The 22533-nt window shown below is 40.7% G+C and overlaps 3 protein-coding genes across 4 annotated transcripts; all 3 read left to right on the top strand.

Moving 5' to 3' along the window:
• Nucleotides 1-43: 43 nt before the first annotated feature.
• Nucleotides 44-3318, top strand: LOC135586901 (uncharacterized). The gene is made up of 3 exons (XM_065117130.1): nucleotides 44-426; nucleotides 1631-1676; nucleotides 3054-3318. Exons 1-3 carry the CDS (start codon nucleotides 167-169, stop codon nucleotides 3126-3128), a joined length of 381 nt encoding a protein of 126 aa, XP_064973202.1. The 5' UTR covers nucleotides 44-166; the 3' UTR covers nucleotides 3129-3318.
• A 1211-nt stretch (nucleotides 3319-4529) lies between these two features.
• Nucleotides 4530-11354, top strand: LOC103991588 (casein kinase 1-like protein 1). 2 transcript variants are annotated; one of them, XM_009411085.3, is made up of 14 exons: nucleotides 4530-5195; nucleotides 5294-5334; nucleotides 6437-6506; nucleotides 6591-6739; nucleotides 6830-6925; nucleotides 7047-7117; nucleotides 7897-7958; nucleotides 8087-8150; nucleotides 8233-8317; nucleotides 8392-8518; nucleotides 8620-8702; nucleotides 8790-8853; nucleotides 9837-9973; nucleotides 10749-11354. In XM_009411085.3, the coding sequence occupies exons 1-14, from the start codon at nucleotides 5120-5122 to the stop codon at nucleotides 11034-11036; spliced, it is 1413 nt and encodes a 470-aa protein (XP_009409360.2). In that variant the 5' UTR covers nucleotides 4530-5119; the 3' UTR covers nucleotides 11037-11354. The 2 variants fall into 2 exon arrangements, with proteins under 2 accessions (XP_009409360.2, XP_064973201.1); XM_065117129.1 differs by having other exon boundaries at nucleotides 4682-5195; nucleotides 10757-11354.
• A 6293-nt stretch (nucleotides 11355-17647) lies between these two features.
• Nucleotides 17648-18337, top strand: LOC135617163 (monothiol glutaredoxin-S2-like). The gene has a single exon (XM_065117128.1). It carries the CDS (start codon nucleotides 17710-17712, stop codon nucleotides 18046-18048), a length of 339 nt encoding a protein of 112 aa, XP_064973200.1. The 5' UTR covers nucleotides 17648-17709; the 3' UTR covers nucleotides 18049-18337.
• The last annotated feature ends 4196 nt before the right edge of the window (nucleotides 18338-22533 follow it).

Here is a 22533-nt window from a genome sequence, read left to right as displayed (position 1 = left end):
CGTTCATATAATAATAAACCACATTAAACAGCGAGGGGGGGGGGAGAGAGAGGTGTTTAGCGAATCACGCCTTTTGTCTTCTATATCCGATGGCGACCTGTAGCGATGAAGAAACCAGAAACCTAGTCCGGTCGCCACACCCATCGTTGCCCTCCTCGCACCTCTTATGCCCCTGCCGCCGTGCCGGCCTCCTCCTCGAAGAAGCGCTTCCCTGTCGCCGAGGCGTCGGCCCTCGATTCCGGAGTGGAATCCAGTGATTAGCGGCGATGGTCGAGAGGAGGAGGAGGTGAGGCCGGTGGTGTTGAATGACAGAGAGTATGCGGATGGGATCGGGAGGATCGAGGATCAGGGAATCAGAGGTGGTGTTCCGGCCAAGTTCTTGTACCGGGAATCGGCGCCGGCGTACTGGAGAGCCAAGGAGAAAAGGTAAGAGTTTTTACCTCCCTTTAAATAAAGATGCATATAGAAGGCTGCAACTGCTTTATATACATGTTGCTATTTTGATTTAAGTGTAAAATCTCCCCCTTTTTGTAATTATTGAAAACCAGTGACGAAGACATTACAATAATTTCTCAGACCTATGCTTGAAGTGTCATTTTGTTGTTTAAAAATGTTAAAAAATTACTTGTAGTTTCTGAGAATTGAGTAGCTCGAGGAAAAGTAGGCAATTACATAGTCAACCAGAAAAAGAACTTTTTCTCAATGCTGATTAACTATTATTGCGGTGCTCCCTCGTTTGGTGATTCTGAGTTTTAGTTCTACAAAGTTTGCTGGAATGCAGAAACAGCTGACAAGTTATGCCACAATGTGCATTAGTTTCATCTATATAAAAATTGGAGAAAGATAAGCTAATATTGGTGTTTTTTTTTATCTCTCTCTCCTTTTTTGTTTTTGGCATCTGTTGTTCATGCACTTTATTGGGACTGCACCAGTAAAGGAAAATGTGGATCTCTTATCCATGTCTTCAAGTTATGCACATACAAATGGATCCCTTAGTTACAGATAACTTGAAATATATGTTTTCTCATAGAACATGCTTTGTTGCTGTTCTATGATTTTTGCAGCTATTTGTTGCTGTTCCATCCCACATATTCAAGTTTTGGACATTTCTGGAAATAATGTTTTAGGTATGCATCCATCAAATGGTTCATTTCTGCTAGAAATCTATCAAGGTACTTGTGAAGCGATTGTTTGTATTTAGTAATGCATTTGCGCAATCCAATTTCCTATATGGCAATGGAATTGTGACTAAAATGGGTTATGGAAGTTAGTTTCCTTAACTGTTAAGATGAATTCCAAATATATTATAATACACATAACAAGTAGCATCCTCTCCATCTTGCAAACGAAAATGTGGTAATACATTGAGAAGTTATTTTTGTGATTCACAATACATATTTTAGCATAATATTCAAGTTGCAAAAGTGGGTAAGAAAATATTATTTGTAGGCTGCCAATGTCTTGTTTCAGTCTTCAAAATCTTGATCAAATCCCACTATAGATGGGGATGGTTTGCTGTGGCAACATTCTGACAACCATCATAAGCTTGTCTTTGAGTTTTTGTTACTTGTTTCCACTATTCTTAGTTCATTCTTGGTAACTTTATTAACATAAACACACTTCACACCAGCTTCTATCCTTCTACATCAAGGTTGAGGGTTGGCATATGGCAGAAGGTACCATCTTCTTACTCTTGTAAAACAATGACAAATGAAAACTTGTTTAATATAAGGATGGTCAGGTTGGTTGTACCAAGACATGGCTAGGTCAAGTTTTGGTCTATGTTGGCTGGCACAGGTGGCATGCCAGTTGGCACGGCATGGTATGTTATGCACCATGTATAACAGTCCTTGGTGGGTTTAGTCTTGGTTTTGAAGTGTTTCCTGTGATGACATATACCACACGAGATTAATCTGACATGATGCAATGGTGCATGCCAAATACCTGTGCCCTTATAACCCAAGTACATGGCCATTCGGCTGGCATGGGCTCCACATGGATTGGCACAATCAGTACCATCACACCACCTAGCCCATGAAGTTCTTGTGCATCATGAGCATGGGACCCTGCATTTGCAACACAGCTAATATGTTTTCTACTCTGCATCTTCATTCTAACACTTATGTGTATTATATAGATCCATGCAGCATTGGTGGTACTGCCTTGCGTATGTTGATAATATATGATTGTGGCAGGTTGAGAGAGAGCAGCAGATTTTGAAGACCTCGAAGCCTGATAGTGATCCACTGCTTTGCACTTTCTATTTGTGCATTCTTTATCATTCCTTTCTTGCTTTCTTTTCTTTTTTATTTCAGGGTGAAAAAACATAAATGATGAATTAGATTAGCTGTATATGGGGGCATTTGGTTGCCTATAACCATAAATGACAACATGTAGTGATTATAAGCAAAAAACAAATACCTATAGGTTGTAGTTGCAACTGCAATCCAATCCAGAAGTGTGACATGTGACGTTTTAGATTGTGAGTTTATTTGCAGTATGTAAGGGTTCAATTATATGTACACGTGGTACAAATGGCTTAATTGCAAGTAATCAAATATTTGTGAGTAAGATGCTTGTCGCGAAAGGACTTACAAACAGACTAATTGCAGGCAACCAAATTTCTCCACTTTTTATGCTACTTCGGCCCAGTACAGACTGTTCTTCAAGTTCCTTTTTTTATGATGTGATAGTAGTGTATAAATCCTTTGTTGGACTTGGAGGTTACATGAATCCTTCTCTTTTTCTATAGAAAGGCATCTATTGAATTGCCTCTTTTGCCTGATCAAAGATGTGTTTCTTTTTCCTATTGCTTGGATAAGGATACATTTCCCCTAAATGCTACATTATCCTTTATTTTGTGGCAAATTCCCCTGGCCATACTGACAAAATGCTTCCAGGATAAATTCAGAAATTCCATGGTATGTTTACTTTCATTGTTCACATCAACTATTTCTGCTTTGAGGACGCTGCATTTTCTCCTTCTTTGTTCCCTTTATAATAACAGACGAAACATAAATCTGATGGCTTTCACCTTTATTTAAATTGGCCAGGTTAGGAACATGAACTCTTGGTTCTTCAGCAGTCTCGGACAGGAGAATAAGGACGGGATGATCAAAATACATTAACCATTAAGCACCTTTAAGCCCTAGGATGCAAGCAAATGAAGCACTGGTGCTCAATGTCTTTTGGCACTACTCTCAGGTTGGTTATGTCCATCTTTGTGTCAAACATGATGTTTTCCTAAGAGACCTGAAGTTGCATATGTAAGGATTCTTGTACTCCTTTGTGTATAAAACAGTAATTACTTTTTATGAACATTGTGTTTGGAAACATATTTATATTTTTAATGTATATTTAGAGAAAAAAATTAATAAACATGCAATTGTGAAATAGCTTGAGTGATTCATAAATAATAGATAAAAATTACATTATAAATTTGCATTGATATAAATGTTGCTTGATAAAATTGTATTTCAAAAGCCCACTGAATAATATGTGACAATTTTATCATTTTAATATTTATTAAAATATATATATAATTTTATTAAAAAATTTAAATGGTCCATATATATATATATAATAAATAAATAATATAATCATAAATTTATAAAAGATATAAATTATATTGGTTTCTTACCAAATAATGTTGACAAATCTTATGATTTTAAATAGTAGCATATGGTATTTTGAAAATTTTAAAAATTATATTAACATCCATTAATATTACACTAAGATAGTATCAGTATTTATAATACAATATTCAAGTTAAATATTATTTTAAAATTTTACAATATCAATTCATATTATTTCAAATATGTTTCCAAACACAAATACACATATAGAATCATACTGAAGCTGGTCGATACCAAATACCATTTAACAGTGAACCTCTTTCTTGCTTTCTAAAGTCTCTTCCTATGATGATGACCGAGAGAGAGAGTAGCGTTTAGCCGAGTGTCTCTTGTTGGCCTTCTATGATAGCTGGCTTCCTATCGGAAACAGACTCCTATATCTTTAGGTGATGAACTTGGCGACAAGAGACGCCAAGTCAAAGGAAATCGAACAACTCGTTACCGGTCATCTACTCCGATCCAGAATAGAAAGCTTTTACAAGTTCAGATAACTGCCCCGAGATTGGAAACTTCTGAATCCCCAAAAATTTACTTGGAAATGGTAGATTAATCGTAGCTGGGAAACGCACTGCACTCATCACATCAATGAGTCCGACCTGAGAAAGACGACCGATTGGAGTCGGCCGTTCCGTTCAATTATTGCATTGTTTGACGGCTTTGATTCAATTGTCACATTTTTCTTCTCTCAAATATATTTTGGTAGTCTTAGCTAATCCTAATCCTATATAATTAACTCTAAAATGTCACACGCTGCTGGCCTTGTTGTTTTTTATTATTCATAGTCACCACCATCTTTTAACCCTAATCAATTATTAATTCATTGTAGAGATTGATGGTGCTATGTTGATGGCACACCTAAGTGATCACCGAAGGGGGCCGAAGCTGATGCAGACGCGTGGCTGGAACAGCGAAATCAAGGATATTTTGGAGAGGGTGGTGGAACAAGCAAAGGTGTTTGGTGGCAGGTGACTGACAAAAGATCTCTGAAATCCTACTCCCATTATCCCACCAACTCGTACCCAGGAACACTGAGGTGTTGCGGGATGGCCAACGCGAGAGGGTGAGGAAAGCAATCACCATCCGAGTTCCACATCGGTGCTGTCAGACTCTTATTCTATTCCTTCTCTTTCCCTTCCGCCTTTCTTTCTCTTCCCCCCCTTCCCTTCTCGTCTAATCCACTACCAGTACCGAACCCTGGGGAATAAAAGGAGCATCTTTGAAACCCTAGATTTGTAGCCCGATTCTGCTCACCCGCATGGAGAATTCGATCGATCTTCTCCTACAAGCTGTTGGAGGCGATCCCGACTCCGTCGCTGCTTTCGAGCCGTTCTGCATTTGTTCCTTTTCTCGGGGGTGAATCGCGCGTGGTTTGGGTCGACCCGTGGGGGAAAGCTTGTTGATTCTTGGGGATTTTGTGACTTTGTTGGCTTGACAGTCTGAATTTGGCAGAAAGGTCGCTTTTTTTTTCACTTTGGTAATCAGTGATGGAGCCTCGAGTTGGCAACAAATTCCGCCTCGGTCGTAAAATCGGGAGCGGCTCGTTCGGGGAGATCTATTTAGGTTTTGCTATCGTCAACCTTATCCCTATTTAATACGTTGTGCTTTATCATTATATTATTATTTATGGTTTTGATGATGCTTTTTGCTTGTTTATCCAGGTTCTAATGTTCAGTCAAATGAAGAAGTTGCAATCAAGCTAGTAAGAAACTCTACTTGGTTTTCCTTCGCTGTCCTGGTTGTTGGATTCTCTAATGTCAATATTTTTTAATAATTTGACCAAGCAATTTAACTTATACTTATTTGCTTTACATAATAAGCCGCATCATTCATGTCTATTAGGAAATTTTGTAGATTCTGATGGGCCATTTACCATAATTACGGAGTTGAATGACAAATTCTAAGATTATGAAGCTTTTACATGGAAGTTCAGTGTTTCATGGGAATTGCAGTTGAACTGATACTAATCGTGTGGTCTAGCATGATTATTGGTAAAAATATATATGCAAATTACGATATGAAGTTAAATATAGTTTATGCTGGGAGAGAGGTAGATAGTTGAAAATTTTAAAATAATCAAGATGTGCCTTTGCCATTTTATTCCACATGTATTTCAGGTATTTGTTCAGTTAAACATAAGTAGGTCCAGGTGATAGTAAGAACTACATCAGATTTATTGGCCAAATTTTCTCCAAATCTATCTTATGATGATATGTCTGATTATTTAACTGACATTGTAGGATCTGAAGAATTTTGTAATATTGAGTATTTGCGGCTATTACAAACTGTGTCTAGCTGGACTGCTGATATCGAAATGTTGCCCAGAACACCTTTCACTTCATACTGGCATTGTATGCCAATCCTTTTATACTATGGGGCGAATGATATTCTTTTGAAGAACCTTATTTTGAGGTTATCGTCCTTAAAGGTCAATCAACCCAATAAAATGCCACATTTCTGTAGCTTTTTCTTAAGATGTAATTTAGATGGATAATTGTATGTGAATGCATGCATATTTAATGGTGGATGGAGGGGAGCGCTTAAATCCCATAGCTCTTGTAAATTTCAAGGTGTTATTTGACTTAGCAAAGCAAATTTATTTTTTAGACAGTGAGAGGCAAAGTGTTATTTGTCTTTCAAAGCAAAAAATATTCAATTATTACAAGGAGATCTATCCTTTTTCCATTCTGTAGTTTTCATCGGTTATCCTAATTTATACTAGGATTGTAAGTAAAATATTCATACAGATTTTGGTTGATTTTATATATCAGAGAGGTCATAATGATTCATTTTTGTTGAATTAGGAAAATGTCAAGACAAAGCACCCGCAGTTGCTATATGAATCAAAGCTCTACAGAATCCTTCAAGGAGGAAGTAATGAAAAGTTTTTATTTCATTTTTAGGAAACAAGTGTATGATCTTATTTGACCTATACTTATTTTCCCATGTTCGTGGTAGCTGGTATTCCAAATGTGCGATGGTTTGGCATCGAAGGAGATTATAATGTTCTTGTTATGGATTTATTGGGTCCAAGCCTTGAAGATCTATTTAACTTTTGCAGTAGAAAACTCTCTTTGAAGTCTGTCCTTATGCTTGCTGATCAAATGGTACTTCTAAGTTCTAACTTCTTCAGTGTATAAATACTTCTTTGAGTTATTTCTGTGGTTCTCTTGTATCATTTGCTGAAACTTTGTCAGATCAACCGAGTAGAATATGTTCACTCTAAATCTTTTCTGCATCGAGATATCAAACCAGATAATTTTTTGATGGGCTTGGGCAGGCGAGCAAATCAGGTGTGTCTCTAAAATGTACCTGTGATATTCCTATTTTTAACTTGCCATCAGTTTACACTGCGATATTTCTATTTTTAACTTGCCATCAGTTGTGTAGAACTTGACCTAGTTCATGTTCTAGGTCTACATTATTGACTTTGGATTGGCCAAGAAGTACAGGGACACCACAACTCACCAGCACATTCCTTACAGGTAATTTTATTAAGCCTGAATATAAACTTAATCCTGTTACATGGTCAACAGAGTTCTTTTGTGCATGATAGTGGGACTGCATTGGACATGAATCCTTGGTGATGGTACCCAAATTGCTTTCAATAACTTTATATATGTCTAGCATGTGTACAACTGTTAACGGCTTTCATTGCAATCGGTGGTCCATAAGTTAGGAATGGCCTTAGGTTTATTTCATGGTTTGCCCTCAGCAACTGTTGGTACATGTTTATTGGGATCCATGAGACTGTAATAGCAAAACCTACATGAAGAGAATTATGTCTGAATAACTGAAAGTAGAATCAAAAGGATGGCCCAATAAGTATGAAACTTCTAGACAATGACCGAGGTTGATGTTTTTCTAGAAAGTAGTACAGGTACTATTTCGTCAAGGATGCAACTCTGCACCAGAAAGTGATAAAAGTGAAACATTAGTATGTTTTCCTACAGTATGGAATTTATCTAACCTATGCTTTCTTTAGGTTTGCCAACCATATGCTATGATCATTTCTCTTGAAATGCATGATATGAAGTAGAGACCACAAATTCACAATGGAACTAGTTGCTTGAAGAATGAAAGTACATTGTTTGTGGTTAATCAAGATATTTCAAACCACTTGAAACAGAAATCTTGAATAATAGACCTTTCTATGATGAGATGGGTAAATATGCTTAAAATTCAAATGATGGTGTCCATTGTGAGTCTGACAGCAAGTGCAGAAGCACTTTATTTTTATCTCAGGCTGTCATCTATTCTGCAGGGAGAACAAGAACTTGACTGGAACAGCGAGATATGCTAGCATAAACACTCACCTAGGAGTTGGTATATCCGTTACGCCTTCATTGTTTTCATGATTTTGTTGTTTACAATTGCTATGCTTATTGGGTGCCTTTTTTGTTTTTTTATCCTTGTGATTCCTGATTGCTGCTATGTATTTTGTGGCTGCTAAGAGCAAAGTAGGAGGGACGATTTGGAATCTCTTGGATATGTTTTCATGTATTTCTTGAGAGGAAGGTTGGTTTCCATTGACAGATTATTAGGAATATGTCCTTCCTATCTTCTTTCCCTTGTTAATCCTACTTTTTCTTTTGGGTAGCCTTCCGTGGCAGGGTCTAAAAGCTGGAACTAAGAAACAGAAGTATGAAAAAATTAGTGAAAGAAAAGTTTCCACATCAATTGAGGTGACAGGAATATCTGTTTTGCAGTTTTGCTAGATTTCAATAATATGTAGCTTCAAAAAATTGTCGTTTTGCAGGCATTATGCCGGGGTTATCCATCAGAGTTTGCATCATACTTCCACTATTGTCGTTCACTTCGCTTTGATGATAAACCTGATTATGCTTATCTTAAGAGAATATTTCGTGATCTTTTCATCCGCGAAGGTAGGTCTTGTGGTATATATTGTGGATGGTTCGAACTGAATGTTCCTTTACAAGCTTGTCAGGTATGTGCATCATGTTCCTCATATCTTCGTTACGTGCAGGTTTTCAATTTGATTATGTGTTTGATTGGACCATTTTAAAGTATCAGCAGTCACAGATTGCAGGTGCCACTCCACAAGCTCTTGTAAGTTTGTAAAAAGGAAAAAGAGAATGGCTTCTTTTATACCTTTGATAGTTTTGTTGGTTAATAAATTTGCTTCTTTTGTTTCAGGCTGCTGGTGATGGACCAAGTTCTGGGATGGTACCCATGATTGCTAATATGGATAGGCAGTCTGGTAATATGTATAGTGTTTGCACATGCCTTTGTCTAACCTTTTACTATTTGAAAATTGTTAAGTGCTATTTGATTAGCTAGTTGATTCCTTGATCATTCTTTAGTCTGACATTATTTCGCAGCTTTCATACCGCTTATTAATTTCTATTTTAAGCAACCGTTAGCATTTCTATTTTAAGCATTTTTTCCTTTTTATTTCACTACAACAACAATAGACCATAATGTCTCAGCCATTCGGAGTTGGCAACATGGATCTTTTCTCATCATAATGCAATATCTTGAGTTAAATCAAGAGTATTTAGATCATTTTTGTTGGTTTAGTAAAATATTATTGGGTCTCTCTTGTCATCTTTTAACACCACTAATCCTAATCGACTCACATAATTTAACTAGAACATTTATAAATTTCCATGAAACATGTTCATTCTACTTAAAACTCTTTTATCCTTTTCTATTAAACATGTCCGTACCATTTTAAATTTTCATTTTTGGGAAACACAAAATATTTGCATATTAACTATATTAACTTTTTTGTGTTAACAGTCTAATAATTTGACCTATATAAATCATGGTTGGTCTTGCACAATTATCTTATAAAATTTCAGATGATGGTTTTACAAATCACTTGTTACCACTCTCCACTTTGACCATCCAATTGTTGCTTTATAAAGAATATTTCAATCAATCTTTCCTTCCTATCGAATAACAAATCTAAGATATTATAAACTTTTATGTGTAGGAGGCTAGGAGCTTCTTGTCCATCCCCATTTCTTTAGTATCTCTAAAACCACAACATATATTTGTTTTAGTTTCAATTTATCTAAAATCTTAGTGTCTGAGATTTATCCATCTTATCTAAGGTTGCATGCATTGGCCTTCCTTAGGTCACGCATTGGTGGGAGCATCATGCATTAGATTTGCTCTTCTGATCTTGTTATTAAACTTTCCTAACAAAGTATTATACTTCAATTAAAATTATTTTAGGTATTGAAGAAGGAAGGACTAGTGGATGGTCAGCAGATCCCTCTCGTTGGCGATTTTCTGCACCTGCCATAAATGCTGGTACAACATCAAAAGAGAAGAACCCAGCAGGAAATGTAGTTGTTCCTAAGGAAACCATGGTGAGATGTTCTTCCGTTTCTTATATTAGAATATATATTTTTCAAGAGGCTGATTTGCATCATACCGATCTACTGTACTAAATTCACTATATGTCTTGCACTGCTTAGGGTTGCCGATGCATTTGTTGATTGCAAAACTCTTTTCTTCAGTGGTACTGAATGTTGATGTAAAGTTGATCTATTGATATATGACCCTTTGTAGATCTTTACTAATATAAATTTAGTCTATGATTCCTATATTTTAAATGTTAGTTGAACCTTTCTCTTATAGCTGTCAAAAATGTTTGGATGATTGGGGTAGATGGGTTTGTTTTTCTTTTCATGAGTATAGATAGGTATGCTACTCAAGGAACTATTCTGAAAGGAATAACCCAATCAATCTACTTTGATTTGAGGAGCAAAATTAGGTTAAATTGGAAGCATTTTAACATGTTTCTCATTGTTAATTGAGTTGGAAGCCTTCAAGATTGATCTTTGAAGATTCTAAGAACGCATGAGAACCATAGTATATTGGTCATCTTGTACAGATGTATATGGCTCAACACTGCAAAAGAGCTGTAAGATTTATTTTGCTTCTTATCACATCAAACTGTTTTCACAAAGATACTTTCAGCTGCTTTGAAATAGCCTGTTTCATATTTTACGATAACCTACTCCTGACTGCACTGCTCTGCATTAGTTGATGTGGTTTTAGGAACATTTACCTCCATAAGCAGGAATAACTAGTGTCTTCTTCTTGTCCTATTCCTCATGGTAAATCTCTCACCCCATGTAGCCATCCAGTTCAACATTCTTGGGGCGGTCAGGAGGATCCTCAAGGCGAGCTGCTGTTTCTAGCAGCCGCGAAGCCGTGATGGGTGGTGAGGCAGAAACATCATACCCTCGCACAGCAGAAGCAATCACTGGAGTCGTCAACAGAATTCCAGCCCGGCGAAGCTCACAAGTAGTGTCAACAGATCACAAGTTGTCATCCTCCGGCAGGCATCAAGCTTTCGACTGCGAGTCTGCACGCAGAGGACTTCAGTGCCTTGATCTTGACAGTGATGGAAGGGTTGGATACTAGCACTGCTATTTGAGTTGCTTCACGCTGCCTCATTCAGTTGTAAATGCAGAAATTTCGGGCATCTGAACATTACAGGTATCATGTTCTTTCAAAGTTGTAGGCCTGGGGTCTCATCTGGAGATCCCGAGAACTAAGTTGGTCCCGAAGAGTGCGAGGAGTTTGAGTCCTGTTTGTGAAGGCCCCTTTCTGTCAGCCATGAATCGTATTGGATTATATTTATGTGTGTGTGTATGTGTGTACATATATTTGCGAGTGGAATCTGAATCTTAACTGTTGTGGCTATCATTGAATCATTATTACCACTTGTTTATTATTATACGTGATTCAGAAATCCACGGTTTCTTTTGGTTACATGTTGGGTTGGCCAATATAACCTTCCTGTAAACTTAGTCTTATCATGATCATGTTGGGACAGCAGTAGGTAGTAAAAACATGTTACGCTTTGATGATGTATCTGCGATCACAGCATAGAAGGGATCGGACGATACAATCATTATAAGAAAGCTGTAACCCTATGGGTTATAGAAAGCTGAGCCACACTTGCACTTCCACCCCTCAGGCTCGTAGTTGGCATACTGCGTCCTCGAATGATCCGTGGTTGCCGGCACCTGTGTGGCCGTGCATGGCGTGCAGCCGCCACACTTGTGCACGCAGCTCGGCGGCCTCGAGCCCGCTCTGGCAAGTCTCCCGTAAACGTCTGCATTCGCAGCAGCACCTTCGCCTCCTCCTCCGCTTTCTTCCGCTTCCTTCATAGTAAATCATACATACAGCAGTTTAATCAACAGCCTTGCCTATCGAAGAAGACGAGTCTTAGAGACGAGAGCGGAGACCTTCTTGGCTTCCAACAGTTTGACATGCAGATAACTCATCTTCCGACAGTCTGTCTAAGCAAACAGCAGTTTGAGGGGGAGAAGAAGCATCAGAATGACATGAGCTTTTCACCTGGAAAACGTTCACCTTGGGACACGGTCGGAGAAGGCCTTGATCTCCAACACATGACTTGGAGAATGCTCACGAGGAGGACGCACCCGAGTAGCCTGTGTTTTCCACGCCACATAATTCCACAATGATACGAGACAAAGAGACCGGTGTCGCCGAGGCAGGCCAGAGAGATATAGGAACCTTTCTTTTGGTTTCTTTCCTGCTCGCGGACTCTCTGTTACTGATGCGACTTTTCCTTCTTCCCAAGGCTCTCTGCGGTCCCGCTTCTTGTCAGCTTCACTTCATATGATTAGTCTACTTCACCTGCTCATCTCGCTCCTTCCCATGACATCCGTAAACAAAGCCTTCGGTCTTGAGCTCGGAAGCCTCTTCCTCCGCAATGTGTTCAGGCTATGAGGTAATAGGTCGAGACTGGTAGGCTACGCACTCGGGCTGCAGAGCCCAGCGAAGCTTTCCAGGAATGACAGGAAGACCAACAAGGTGCGACCCATTTCATGGAGGGGTCATGGATCCCTGAGACCAAGCGATGGCAATTACTGCCTTACAGTCGTCAGTTCCTTCCTCATATCACTGGCAATTTAGATCTTCCATTTTTTTGCAGGCTGCCGGAAGCACAATAAATGGTTGCATGGGGAAGAGTGGTGGTTGCAGTGCCAATTCAAAGCACTGTCACCGACACTACAAGTTTTCTGCCCATCAGCTGCTTCCATGTCCCATTTCAGTTTCTATTTCGGAGGTTTCTTTTTGGGTAAAACAGAGTAGATCGCACTTGATCTGTCATATGCTTTCATGGTGAACACTCATGAGTGGAACAAACGGTCCGCTGCATGAGCATGGGGGGAACAAAAGCCTTGCAAGAGCAACCGTTGGTATGAAAGCAAAACGACATGAAGGAAAGTAACAAGACATACAAAGCGACAACTAATCTTGCTACTGAGGTGATTACGTTGTCTAGATCTGACCTGATCACGATCACTATGCACTTGCTGACAAATCTAGCACATGAATTGTTACACAGGTTTGCAACAGATAGAATCATTGGAATCTTGTCATCTACGGCCACCTTGTCAAGAACAGCAAGAAGGTGGTGGCTGGTGCTGCAGCAGAGCAGGTGACAGTTTACCACCAGTCCTACTTTGATCTCCGAAGAGGGGATTCAGTAAACAAACCTCAGCAATAACTAAGTTTCCGATCTTTTACATGTAATAAGGCAATCGGTACAGAGTGATGTGATAACATGCTTTCTTCATGCCAAAATCCCAACATAAATTGAGGCAACTCGCACAAAAAGTTCAAGAGAATGGATAGGAAGCTGCGGTGAGATGAAACGAAATTATGGCACCTCCACAACCACATTTACAATGGAGTTCATCTTCCCAATCAAGAACTCAGCTGTGACACAACACAATGCGCAAGAAAAGAGTCAAAACGGCGCCATAACCTCACCTGGAAGAGATTAACGAGCTCAGGGATTTCAAAGGTGTAGGACGCGAAGAGCACCTCGACGAGGAAGTCTCTAAGCGGCGGTGCTACCCTCCCGTTGTACAAGTACCCGAGCACCGCCACCAGGGCCTCGTATAGCCTACCTCGAAGTCCCTCGCTAGCTCTCTGAGCTCCAACCTGCACGCCGCCTTCCCCCGCTACGCGAACACCTGGCGGAAGAACGTGCTCCGCTTGGACAGTTCGCACCGGTGGAACCCAACCTCCCGCGGGGTGCTGCCATTGCCGCCGGACGGGCCGACGGCGATGCGGGCGTCCTCTCAAAACTCAAACTCCAGCGACCGGAAGGTGGAACCGAGGTTGTCAGAGAGTCGGCCCTTTATGCAGTACACTGAACATGCAAGGTTCAGTATACAGGATGAGAGAGAGAGAGAGAGAGAGAGAGAGAGAGAGAGAGGTTCTAAGATCTGGCTTGGGACCGCAGAGAAACGAATGGATTCAGGTTGTGGTGCTCTTCCGAGGAATTTTTTTTCTTTTAATAAATGTATTTAAAGTATTATTTTTCAATAGATTTTAAGAATATTTTTAAAATTTAATTTATTATTTTGAATCACAACTATCATCCAAAATTTTCAGATTTATAGGACTAAATCTAAGAATAGTTTAACATCTTATTAGTGTTTTTTTTTTTTTGAAAAGCTTAATATATTTTTTATTTTCATCTTTTATTTGAGTTGATCTTAGACTAATATTATCTTATTACTTTTATTTCGATTTTAATTTTAATAAACAGATAACAATAGTGTTTCATTCGTATTTTATAAATCGAGATGGAGACAGTAATTGTCTGCATAAAGAGAGTCATTCTGTAGTCACTGATACATTAAATTAATGTCATTTATTATGGATCTTGATTCAGTTGGAGGATTTAATTGGTTGGTACGTCCCACCGGTTGATACTGCATGCATGAGGACGTCATCCAGTTTCTCTTACGAAACCATCTACAGCAGGGGAATGCCTGGAGAAATAGGTCTTGTTCTCACCAGGATGACTCCCTTGGAGAGTGCCCTCTTTACTGCTCGAAATCCTCCAACAGTTTGACCACTGATACTGCCCACCGCATGAGATGATGATATTTATCATGAGTCAACTGCTGTTCCTCGGTGGCCTCCATCGAGGACAGTCTGTCACTTGGACAAGAACAAGAAAGAACACGAAACGACTGACGCTCGCATAAAATGGCAGAAGTTTCCTGTGCAAGCTCAGGATAAGCTAAGCACGTTGTGGAGGAAGACGAGGAACTAAGCAAGCGACATCGGAACCAGTACGATGCTTAGAATTCTGGAAAGAACACAGTTCTGAGAGAAGTATTAAGAACGACAGACGGCGAGTGACATCAGAACGCTAAAGCCAAATGACCAGTAGAGAATTTAGAAGGTCACGTGATTCTGATAACAGGGAGGTGGGTGTTGTGAACAGTCGACTGTCTGAGATGCACGCATGGCGTCTGCCAAGGAGCAAGTTGGCACTGCGAAGGAGGAACCAACTAGCAGTCCAATGTTTTACGCCATACCATAGCGTCTTCTCCTTCTTCCCAAAACCTTATCTTATTAAAGCAGGAAGTGGTGCAGTTTTCTGTGTCCTCTCAAGGGAGAGAGCCCAAGTTTTACGGTGACTGATGTTATCATGTAGTCGTAAGTAACATCTGCTCTGCATAAAACGAAACAGCAACATTGTGTCGACAAGGAACATTCGTGGGGCCAGCAGATATCCTTGTTCCATGGTTTGTAATCTCTCGCCTCTGAATGGTCTAAAACGAGTGCTCCAACACAATCACTTTCATCACACTGCATTCATGCTTGAAAGATGAGTTTGGTAGGTAGCAACGAGAAGCCATAGTTGGGTCAAACGGAGCCCATTTTGGCCCACTTGACAGCAGTCCTTGCAAGTATCGGAAGCATCTCCCATTCGACCATCACAATGTGTCCTCTCAATCCATATATTTTTATTTTTGTGTCAATTATTTTTCCCCTTATAACATAATAAATTCATATTCTTTTACCACGGCCGGTATTTAATGGCAGATGCAGAGTGGAGGACCGCCCTGACGTGGCTGACGCACCGATCCACGGCCTGTCTCTTTGATGGGTCACGTACGTCACCCAATCCCCTACTATCTGTCCACGGTCAACGATTCTGGGAGGCACGATCGATGGGGCCCAGAGCCTGCAGGTCACCATTAAACGCCACCAAAACGTGGATCTTCTGACACGTACCCATCTACTCGATCCTTTTTAATTACTACCCATGCATGCTTGCATGCATGCCTGCATGGGGTAGTAAACCATCCCATTAATGATCAACCAGTCAATGCCTATAGGCTGTCCTTCTCCTCTCGTCTCCATTAAGCCTATGACAGGTAATACACACCCACCCAGAGTTTGTTTGTAGATGACGAAAACAAAGAACACTTGGCTTCACTCGATCGCCCAGTCTGGTTTTTACTGTGGCGACCATGATGGAGTAATGATTTATCAGATTTCTTCTGTCTTAGTCTTAAAATCTGAGACTTCTTCGGCCTTCGAGCAGATTAAGCTGGAGCACAAATGTGCAGGAATGGTCATAGTGTACAGAGCGTAGACTGATTCAACGATTCCACCATCTGCAGTAAAATATGAGGAGGAGTTTACGGACAAGGTACGCAAATGAAAAAGGATAGTAGGTTAGGCAAATGGATAGGATTAGACACGTTGACTATGTTGACCATTTCCATTATCTTAACCAGCTTTGGATGGCGTTTTCCTCCTCGCACTCCACATGGTAGAATTCTTCAAGTGGTGCCTTACGTATGCATCATTAACTTTACAGATATGGGGGGATTATGATACAGCTGGGTTCATGCGTGCCGGTGCTGTAATCTTAAATGCCGAAAGGTTTGTCAAATATTCAAGAATATATGTATATATAATCTTCAGCGTCACAAGTGTCCATCTTGACATAAATCTTTTGAAATATACAGCTGATATGAAGTTCCATTCCTGAATGCTTGGTTCGTCAATGCAACCACAATAACAGTTCAACCCAATCATTCCTCAGTGGACTTGTTATTGGTCAGTCCTAAGATTCAGTGCACATTACCTAGTAAAGTATATCGGACAAAACATCATTTGCAGCACTACGTAGATTCCAAGCCATGATCTCTCCCTCCACCAAGATAACTCCACCACGTTTGACCACTTGAGCTTCTGTGGAAACCATTAGTCCTCCTGCAATTCGACTTGTGCAACTCAGTTCTCTCACGCACTTTGGGAGGAGACGCAGGGCTCCTCTCTAGTACATGGCAGACATCGCTTTAGCACTCTTAACCCAATGGCGTCGGTGCATCAGAGACTACGTCATCTATCAGTGACAGTCATGCGTGACCAATAATTAATGGTGAGCCACACAATTATCTCTTCCTCCCTGTCGATACATCTCAGGTCACTATGACAGAAGCCACCTATTTCCTTCTTTCTCCCTTTTGAGTGCAGAGTTACGCTTGACACCTCGATCCTCCACGTCGACGCCCCACTGCTTTCTACTTCGTTCCCCACAAGCAACGTCTATCTCGTGCATGACCAGAGTTATCATCGTCGGACGCGTGTGCCGTGTACTGGACCCACCCTACGTGCGTCGATCTCTTGGGGGGGCACATCCTATCCCAGCACTGTACCCACTTCTCCAATCAACCCCCACGTTGGATCCCACATGGGCCCCTTCGCGGACGCGAGGTGGCTGGTGCGGGCCCTCCGGCACCCGCTTTCGTCGTATGGGCGTCGACGCAACCGCTAAGATCGCAGCCGTAGATCGGAAGGGTCCAATCCATGTATATCACCTGTTCCTGACGAGGTAACGTCCCCACCACAAAAGCCTTATCTCCGCCGAATGACGTCGCGCGTGGCAACGCGTCGTGCACTACCGACGGTGGGAGAGCCTGCCACGCGTTACGAAGATGGGTGGGGACCCACAAGATTTCGCATGGCTGCGACCACCATCATTCACGAGTCCGCATGGGACCGTGACGTCAGCTGATGGTACATCGTGTACACTGTGGTAGTATACTGACGACGATGGCGCGTGATGACGTCACCCCATGTGACCCGCCCTCACGGGGTGTTCTCTTTGGGGGTTGGGATGGGATGCGCTATAAATACCATCCCTCCGTGTCTTCATGTTGATCGACTCATCGATCGCTGAGGACGATAAACTAAAAGGGGAGTGGGGTTTTCCGCGGAGCAGGGAGGCGATCTGATGGGGGCGGCAGCGCTGTCAATCGACGGGGCGGAGGAGGCGCCGGAGGAGCGGGTGGGGCGCCTTATCCAGGAGAACCCCGCCGTCATCTTCAGCCGGCGAGGATGCTGCATGAGCCACGTCATGAAGCGGCTTCTGGCGGCCGTGGGCGCCCACCCGGCGGCGATCGAGTTGGAGGAGGCCGACGAGGAGAAGGCCGCCGCCGCTGCCGGGGGTGGCGGGCTTCCCACCCTCTTCGTCGGTGGCGTTGCCGTGGGCGGGCTCGAGGGCCTCGTGGGTCTCCACCTCCGCGACCATCTCGTCCCCATGCTCCGTGAGGCCGGCGCTCTCCGCAGCTGACGCGTGTCCAGGCCCCACTGCCGGCGGCATCCGCACCAAGGGTAATGTAGTAGTTTGACCCTTATCTCTTCCCTTCTTCCCGTCTTTCCCGTGTAACTTTCCAAAAGAATTTGGCCACCGAGGAAGAGTTCTTCAAGCTATTCCCATGGGGAGGGGTCCCCTACTGTATATAGGGACCATATCAAGGTCAAGGGAGGAGGAAACCAAAAAGAGAAGAAGAAAAGTACTGTTTTCTTGCTTCTACTGTATAATGGCGAGCGGATGGAACTGTGTGCGCTGTTTGTCTTTCTTCTGTGCTCTAACACTTCCTTCCACTGCTTTTATTTGTCTTATTTTGCTGCGATCTCCATGGGCGTCTGAATGATTGGTCGGAATAAACAATGCTAGGATGAACTGGGTGGAGAAATAATGCAGGAAGCGTCATGTCACGTCGTTGCGTCGGACGGGCGAAAAGACGGAAGAGTGACAGAGGAAGTTTACGTCAACGAAGGGGATGACATTAAACTATTCGGATGAGTTGGTGCAATTATTGACTTGTTTATAGAGGAAATGATGAGCTGGGATTCGAAGAGCTCTGAGATGAGGAGTTTTGTTTAAGGCACATATTAAATGGTGGTGTTGACCTGCTGCTGTTGCCTTGTACCTACAAGGCGGGGGTGTGCTATGGCTTACTGTGGACGTCCGTCCTCCCTTCTGAGCTGCCCACCTGCTTCGGGGTTTGGGGAATTAGATGTACCTTGGTTGGTTGGGCTCCATGGACACACATAACTACAGATTTGTCAGATCTATCTGCTTAAGTTTTCAGACAAGTTTTAGGTTAGTCGTGGCGTCATTCTCCGAGATACTCATTGATTTAGATTCCTACAGAGCTGATCTCTCCAAATGAAGCTGTCATCTCTTGGGACACACATAAAGATCTCTGACCTTGTTGGCCGCACGCTGGCCTCCAGTCGCATGTGCTTCTATTGGCCATAGCTGCCATCCATTTTACCTGCCTTTTGAGCCTAGAATTGCATGTGTTAGTAAAGGGACATAATAATTTAAGACACCTAATGAATGATTAGGCATCTGATGCAATTAGACGAGCAATAAATTCGAGTTACGTCTTGGCATAGTTTATTACGCCTCCCCCTCCCTCTATCTCTCTCTCTCTCTCAAGTGTGATTGGATATATATTATAGTGAATCCAACATAATCCCTCATCACAAGTGTGACTGGAATATTCATCGACATGAAATTTTCATGTAAATGGCATTTCTATAGAGTTTGCTTAATGATAAATTGAGTTAATTATAAATTATTTGTTGTAATTAGTTATTCTTACTATCAATTTTTATATTTACGAAAGTGAAACATTTAACTATATTTTTTAATATTTTTTTCTTTTTTTTATTTTTAATCTTATAAAATTATCTTTTTAACCTTATATAGGGATAACTTAAAAAAATGTAAATATCAAAATATAAAAATATAGCTAATTATTGAGAATATTTATAATTAACCTTGATAAATGATATTTAAAGTAGAGGTTTGAGTGTTTAACGTAACTCGTCCAAAGAAAGGAATTATTACTTTCAATCAATTTGCTTAAATAGTACTTACTAAAGTAAATGGACAAATTTGTGAGCATATTGTTAAGTGAATAATCTTGTTTCTTTGCAATGAACCATCTCGATTTCTCAACAAGATTGGGCATGTTATCTTTTTTGGCACTATCTTAATCCATCGACCAAGCTCGCTCTAGTTGTCTAGTTGTGTTTGAATTATTTAGGTAAACTCGAAGTTTCCATTTGCTTTTCACGTTTATTCTTTGATTCTTCAATCTAGATGTTTTTGAGTGGAAAATGACTAATCTCTACAAAATGGAGCTGTAGTAACTTGAGATATGCTCAACATCTTCACCTTCATGCCAACTTACCCATGTATTATTAACCTGTAATTGTAAGCTAGATTGTAGTTCTTTTTCTTGGTTTTGTGCCAAAGGTGATTCAGTAATTTTTCCTTCGAAAAGAAAAAGGAGCTTTCTGAGTTAAAGGTCATATCGGCCAACTTACGTATCTGTATCCTTTGCTTAAGCCCAAAGCAACCCTTCTTCACGCCTCCAAATATTAATAGAACAAATCGTCAGTACACTCAGTAGTAGACAAAAAAATGGCATTTTATAGTCAGTAATTGAATCATCGTTCATAAAATCTTCTCACTCGATTAGTTTTGCGTTTATTAGATGATAACGGAAGACTAATGCATTGCATCATCTAAAGATATTTTCCTGGATGATGTTGATATATATCCTATATATTATTAAGATGAGATTAGACATAGTCGAGGAAGATCAGTGGATCAGTCTGTACGCATCAGCTGATACGTACACCATTCTTGTTTAGTAATCATCCTTCTCTTTTCCATAGACCATCTCAAATTTGTCTAGAAGATGGAATAAGTTGTCTCGTCAGTGATATTCTAAACCATCATGATTGTATTATTTATAGAGTATGTATTCAATTTTTTTCCAGTGCCTTTTGTTTGATTCTCTCGGCTTCCTTTAGATGTGGTGGTTCTCCATTAAGCAGCAGGTCCATTACCTAAACAAGAAAAAAAAAGACTTAAGTTGGAGGTGCTTAAAGTTTCTTGCAGTCTATATATGTCGCAATGATGTTTGGTCCCTCCAAGAAGACAATGGGATGACTATGATGGAACTATACAATTCAAAAGGCTAACATGAAACCAGAAATGGCAACTCACTAAGTAGCAACAATGGCCCTACGTGGTTTCTAGCACCGAAGAATAAGTCACGGGAATGCTTGCAAGAGACTCATCAATGGAGTAGATGGACTATGGCAGAATCGACTCACATTGATGGAATGAACTGTTCCGGCAATGTATCTATGGGGACATGCCCAACCCAACCCGCTTCTTTCTGCAAAGATCTCTATGCAAATTATATGACCACTAAAAGAAGCATATTTGTGCTCGACATTTGGATGTGTTTGATGAGAGTCGATATTTACTGATACGTCTGATATCCCTTCATTCGACCTCAGCTTCAGCTGTTGTAATTGCATGCATGTGCTTGCTGTAGAGCAAAGACCGTAGGGGAAACACCTCCAGTGTCAGCAATCGCAGTTCGACATTTAATATCTGACAAGCCAATGTGGATCACTAAATGCATCGTCTTCTCCGTTGTTCCATCTTTAATGACATGAAGCTCTCTCGAGTGCAACAGTAGTCACATGAGAAAGAGAGGACTTGGGTATCACTAAAGAAGAGAACCAACCACCGGAAAGCTTCTTCGGATGCGTGAGTGCTCTCTCTCGTACATATATGTTTAAGCTTGCAATGATGATGATGTTCCCCGGTGGGATCATTCGCTTTCTTCGTTCCAAGCAAACCAAGACAGATAGGCGGCCTTTGGGAAACACAGGGCTTGCAGCTGACGCGTTGCTACTGTGCATGTTGCTTCTGCGATCCTTTCCACTGTTTACAAGATGGATTGGGGAATCTGTAAAGCGAAGAGACACGAGTAACAAGGTAGGTAGTGGAGAGTTGCGAACCTCTCATGTCATTAGATTGGTCATAGGAACGATGGAAATCACTGTGTCCATCATAGCCTCACTATGTGAAAATGTCAATTCTCTGCTGTAGATCAAAAATGAAATAGGAAGAAGATAGAAATTGGCTGGACATCATATTGATCAAAGTTGGGATGTCATTTCACATGCCCCATCATACATACTTGAGGTAATTTATGCTGGCGCAAGTCCTTTTGCCATCACCTTTAAAGCGAACAGAAGGCGTCACTAAGGGCACAATCACCAACCTAACCTGCCAACATAGTTTGCTCTCCTCTCCAAGGTGGATTAACTATTGGAGCGTGCTCTACGATGTTGACATGTGGGGAATCCATTCATTATGTGACCAACTTCCCTGGGGGTTACGTACATGGCTTTGCAATGATTGATTAAGGATCATGCTCATTTGTGTGATCAACGATGTTTCCTCTACTATTAGAATATAATTAATAATACAATTTATATATATGTATGTATATTATAATATCTAAATTCCAATTAGCAATTGATTTGGTACAAATCACATTGTTTGTTTGGAGAGCAGTTGGCCTAACACTTTCAGCCACCAACCCAAAACTACCAGTCCTGTCAATGGAAGCATGTGATTTCTGCTTTTCTTTTTTTGCTTTAATCCCCTTTTATCCATAATTTGACTGTTAGGATTTTGTCCGATCTAAATTACGATAGGAATTATTATTTTTGATTAATCACAAAACAATTGTTTGTCCGTACTTTCTTTTTTTTGGTTGCTTTAATTAAATTAATGAAATAGTGAAGAAGAAGAAGAAGAAGAAGAAAAGGCGAAATGTGTTTATTTTTTTATGATAATGTTGTAAAATTAGAACTCTATTTAATCACATCCGAAGACCAGATTTCCACGTGCATCACAAAGCACCACGACTTGACGGACGTGAAG

The sequence above is a fragment of the Musa acuminata genome, chromosome BXJ2-7 (assembly GCF_036884655.1).
Source record: "Musa acuminata AAA Group cultivar baxijiao chromosome BXJ2-7, Cavendish_Baxijiao_AAA, whole genome shotgun sequence".
Classification (NCBI taxonomy): domain Eukaryota; kingdom Viridiplantae; phylum Streptophyta; class Magnoliopsida; order Zingiberales; family Musaceae; genus Musa; species Musa acuminata.
Note: the sequence above shows the minus strand (reverse complement) of the source record. Positions and strands in the feature narration are given on the sequence as shown.

Bases quoted from the DNA above. Each gene is read 5' to 3' on its own strand.
- LOC135586901 (XM_065117130.1), top strand. From the start codon at position 167: ATGCCCCTGCCGCCGTGCCGGCCTCCTCCTCGAAGAAGCGCTTCCCTG. The intron at 427-1,630 runs GTAAGAGTTTTT...ACTTCACACCAG, and splicing joins TGGAGAGCCAAGGAGAAAAG to CTTCTATCCTTCTACATCAA. The intron at 1,677-3,053 runs GTACCATCTTCT...TAAATTGGCCAG, and splicing joins GGGTTGGCATATGGCAGAAG to GTTAGGAACATGAACTCTTG.
- LOC103991588 (XM_009411085.3), top strand. From the start codon at position 5,120: ATGGAGCCTCGAGTTGGCAACAAATTCCGCCTCGGTCGTAAAATCGGG. The intron at 5,196-5,293 runs GTTTTGCTATCG...TTGTTTATCCAG, and splicing joins GTTCGGGGAGATCTATTTAG to GTTCTAATGTTCAGTCAAAT. The intron at 7,959-8,086 runs GTATATCCGTTA...GTGGCTGCTAAG, and splicing joins AAACACTCACCTAGGAGTTG to AGCAAAGTAGGAGGGACGAT.
- LOC135617163 (XM_065117128.1), top strand. From the start codon at position 17,710: ATGGGGGCGGCAGCGCTGTCAATCGACGGGGCGGAGGAGGCGCCGGAG.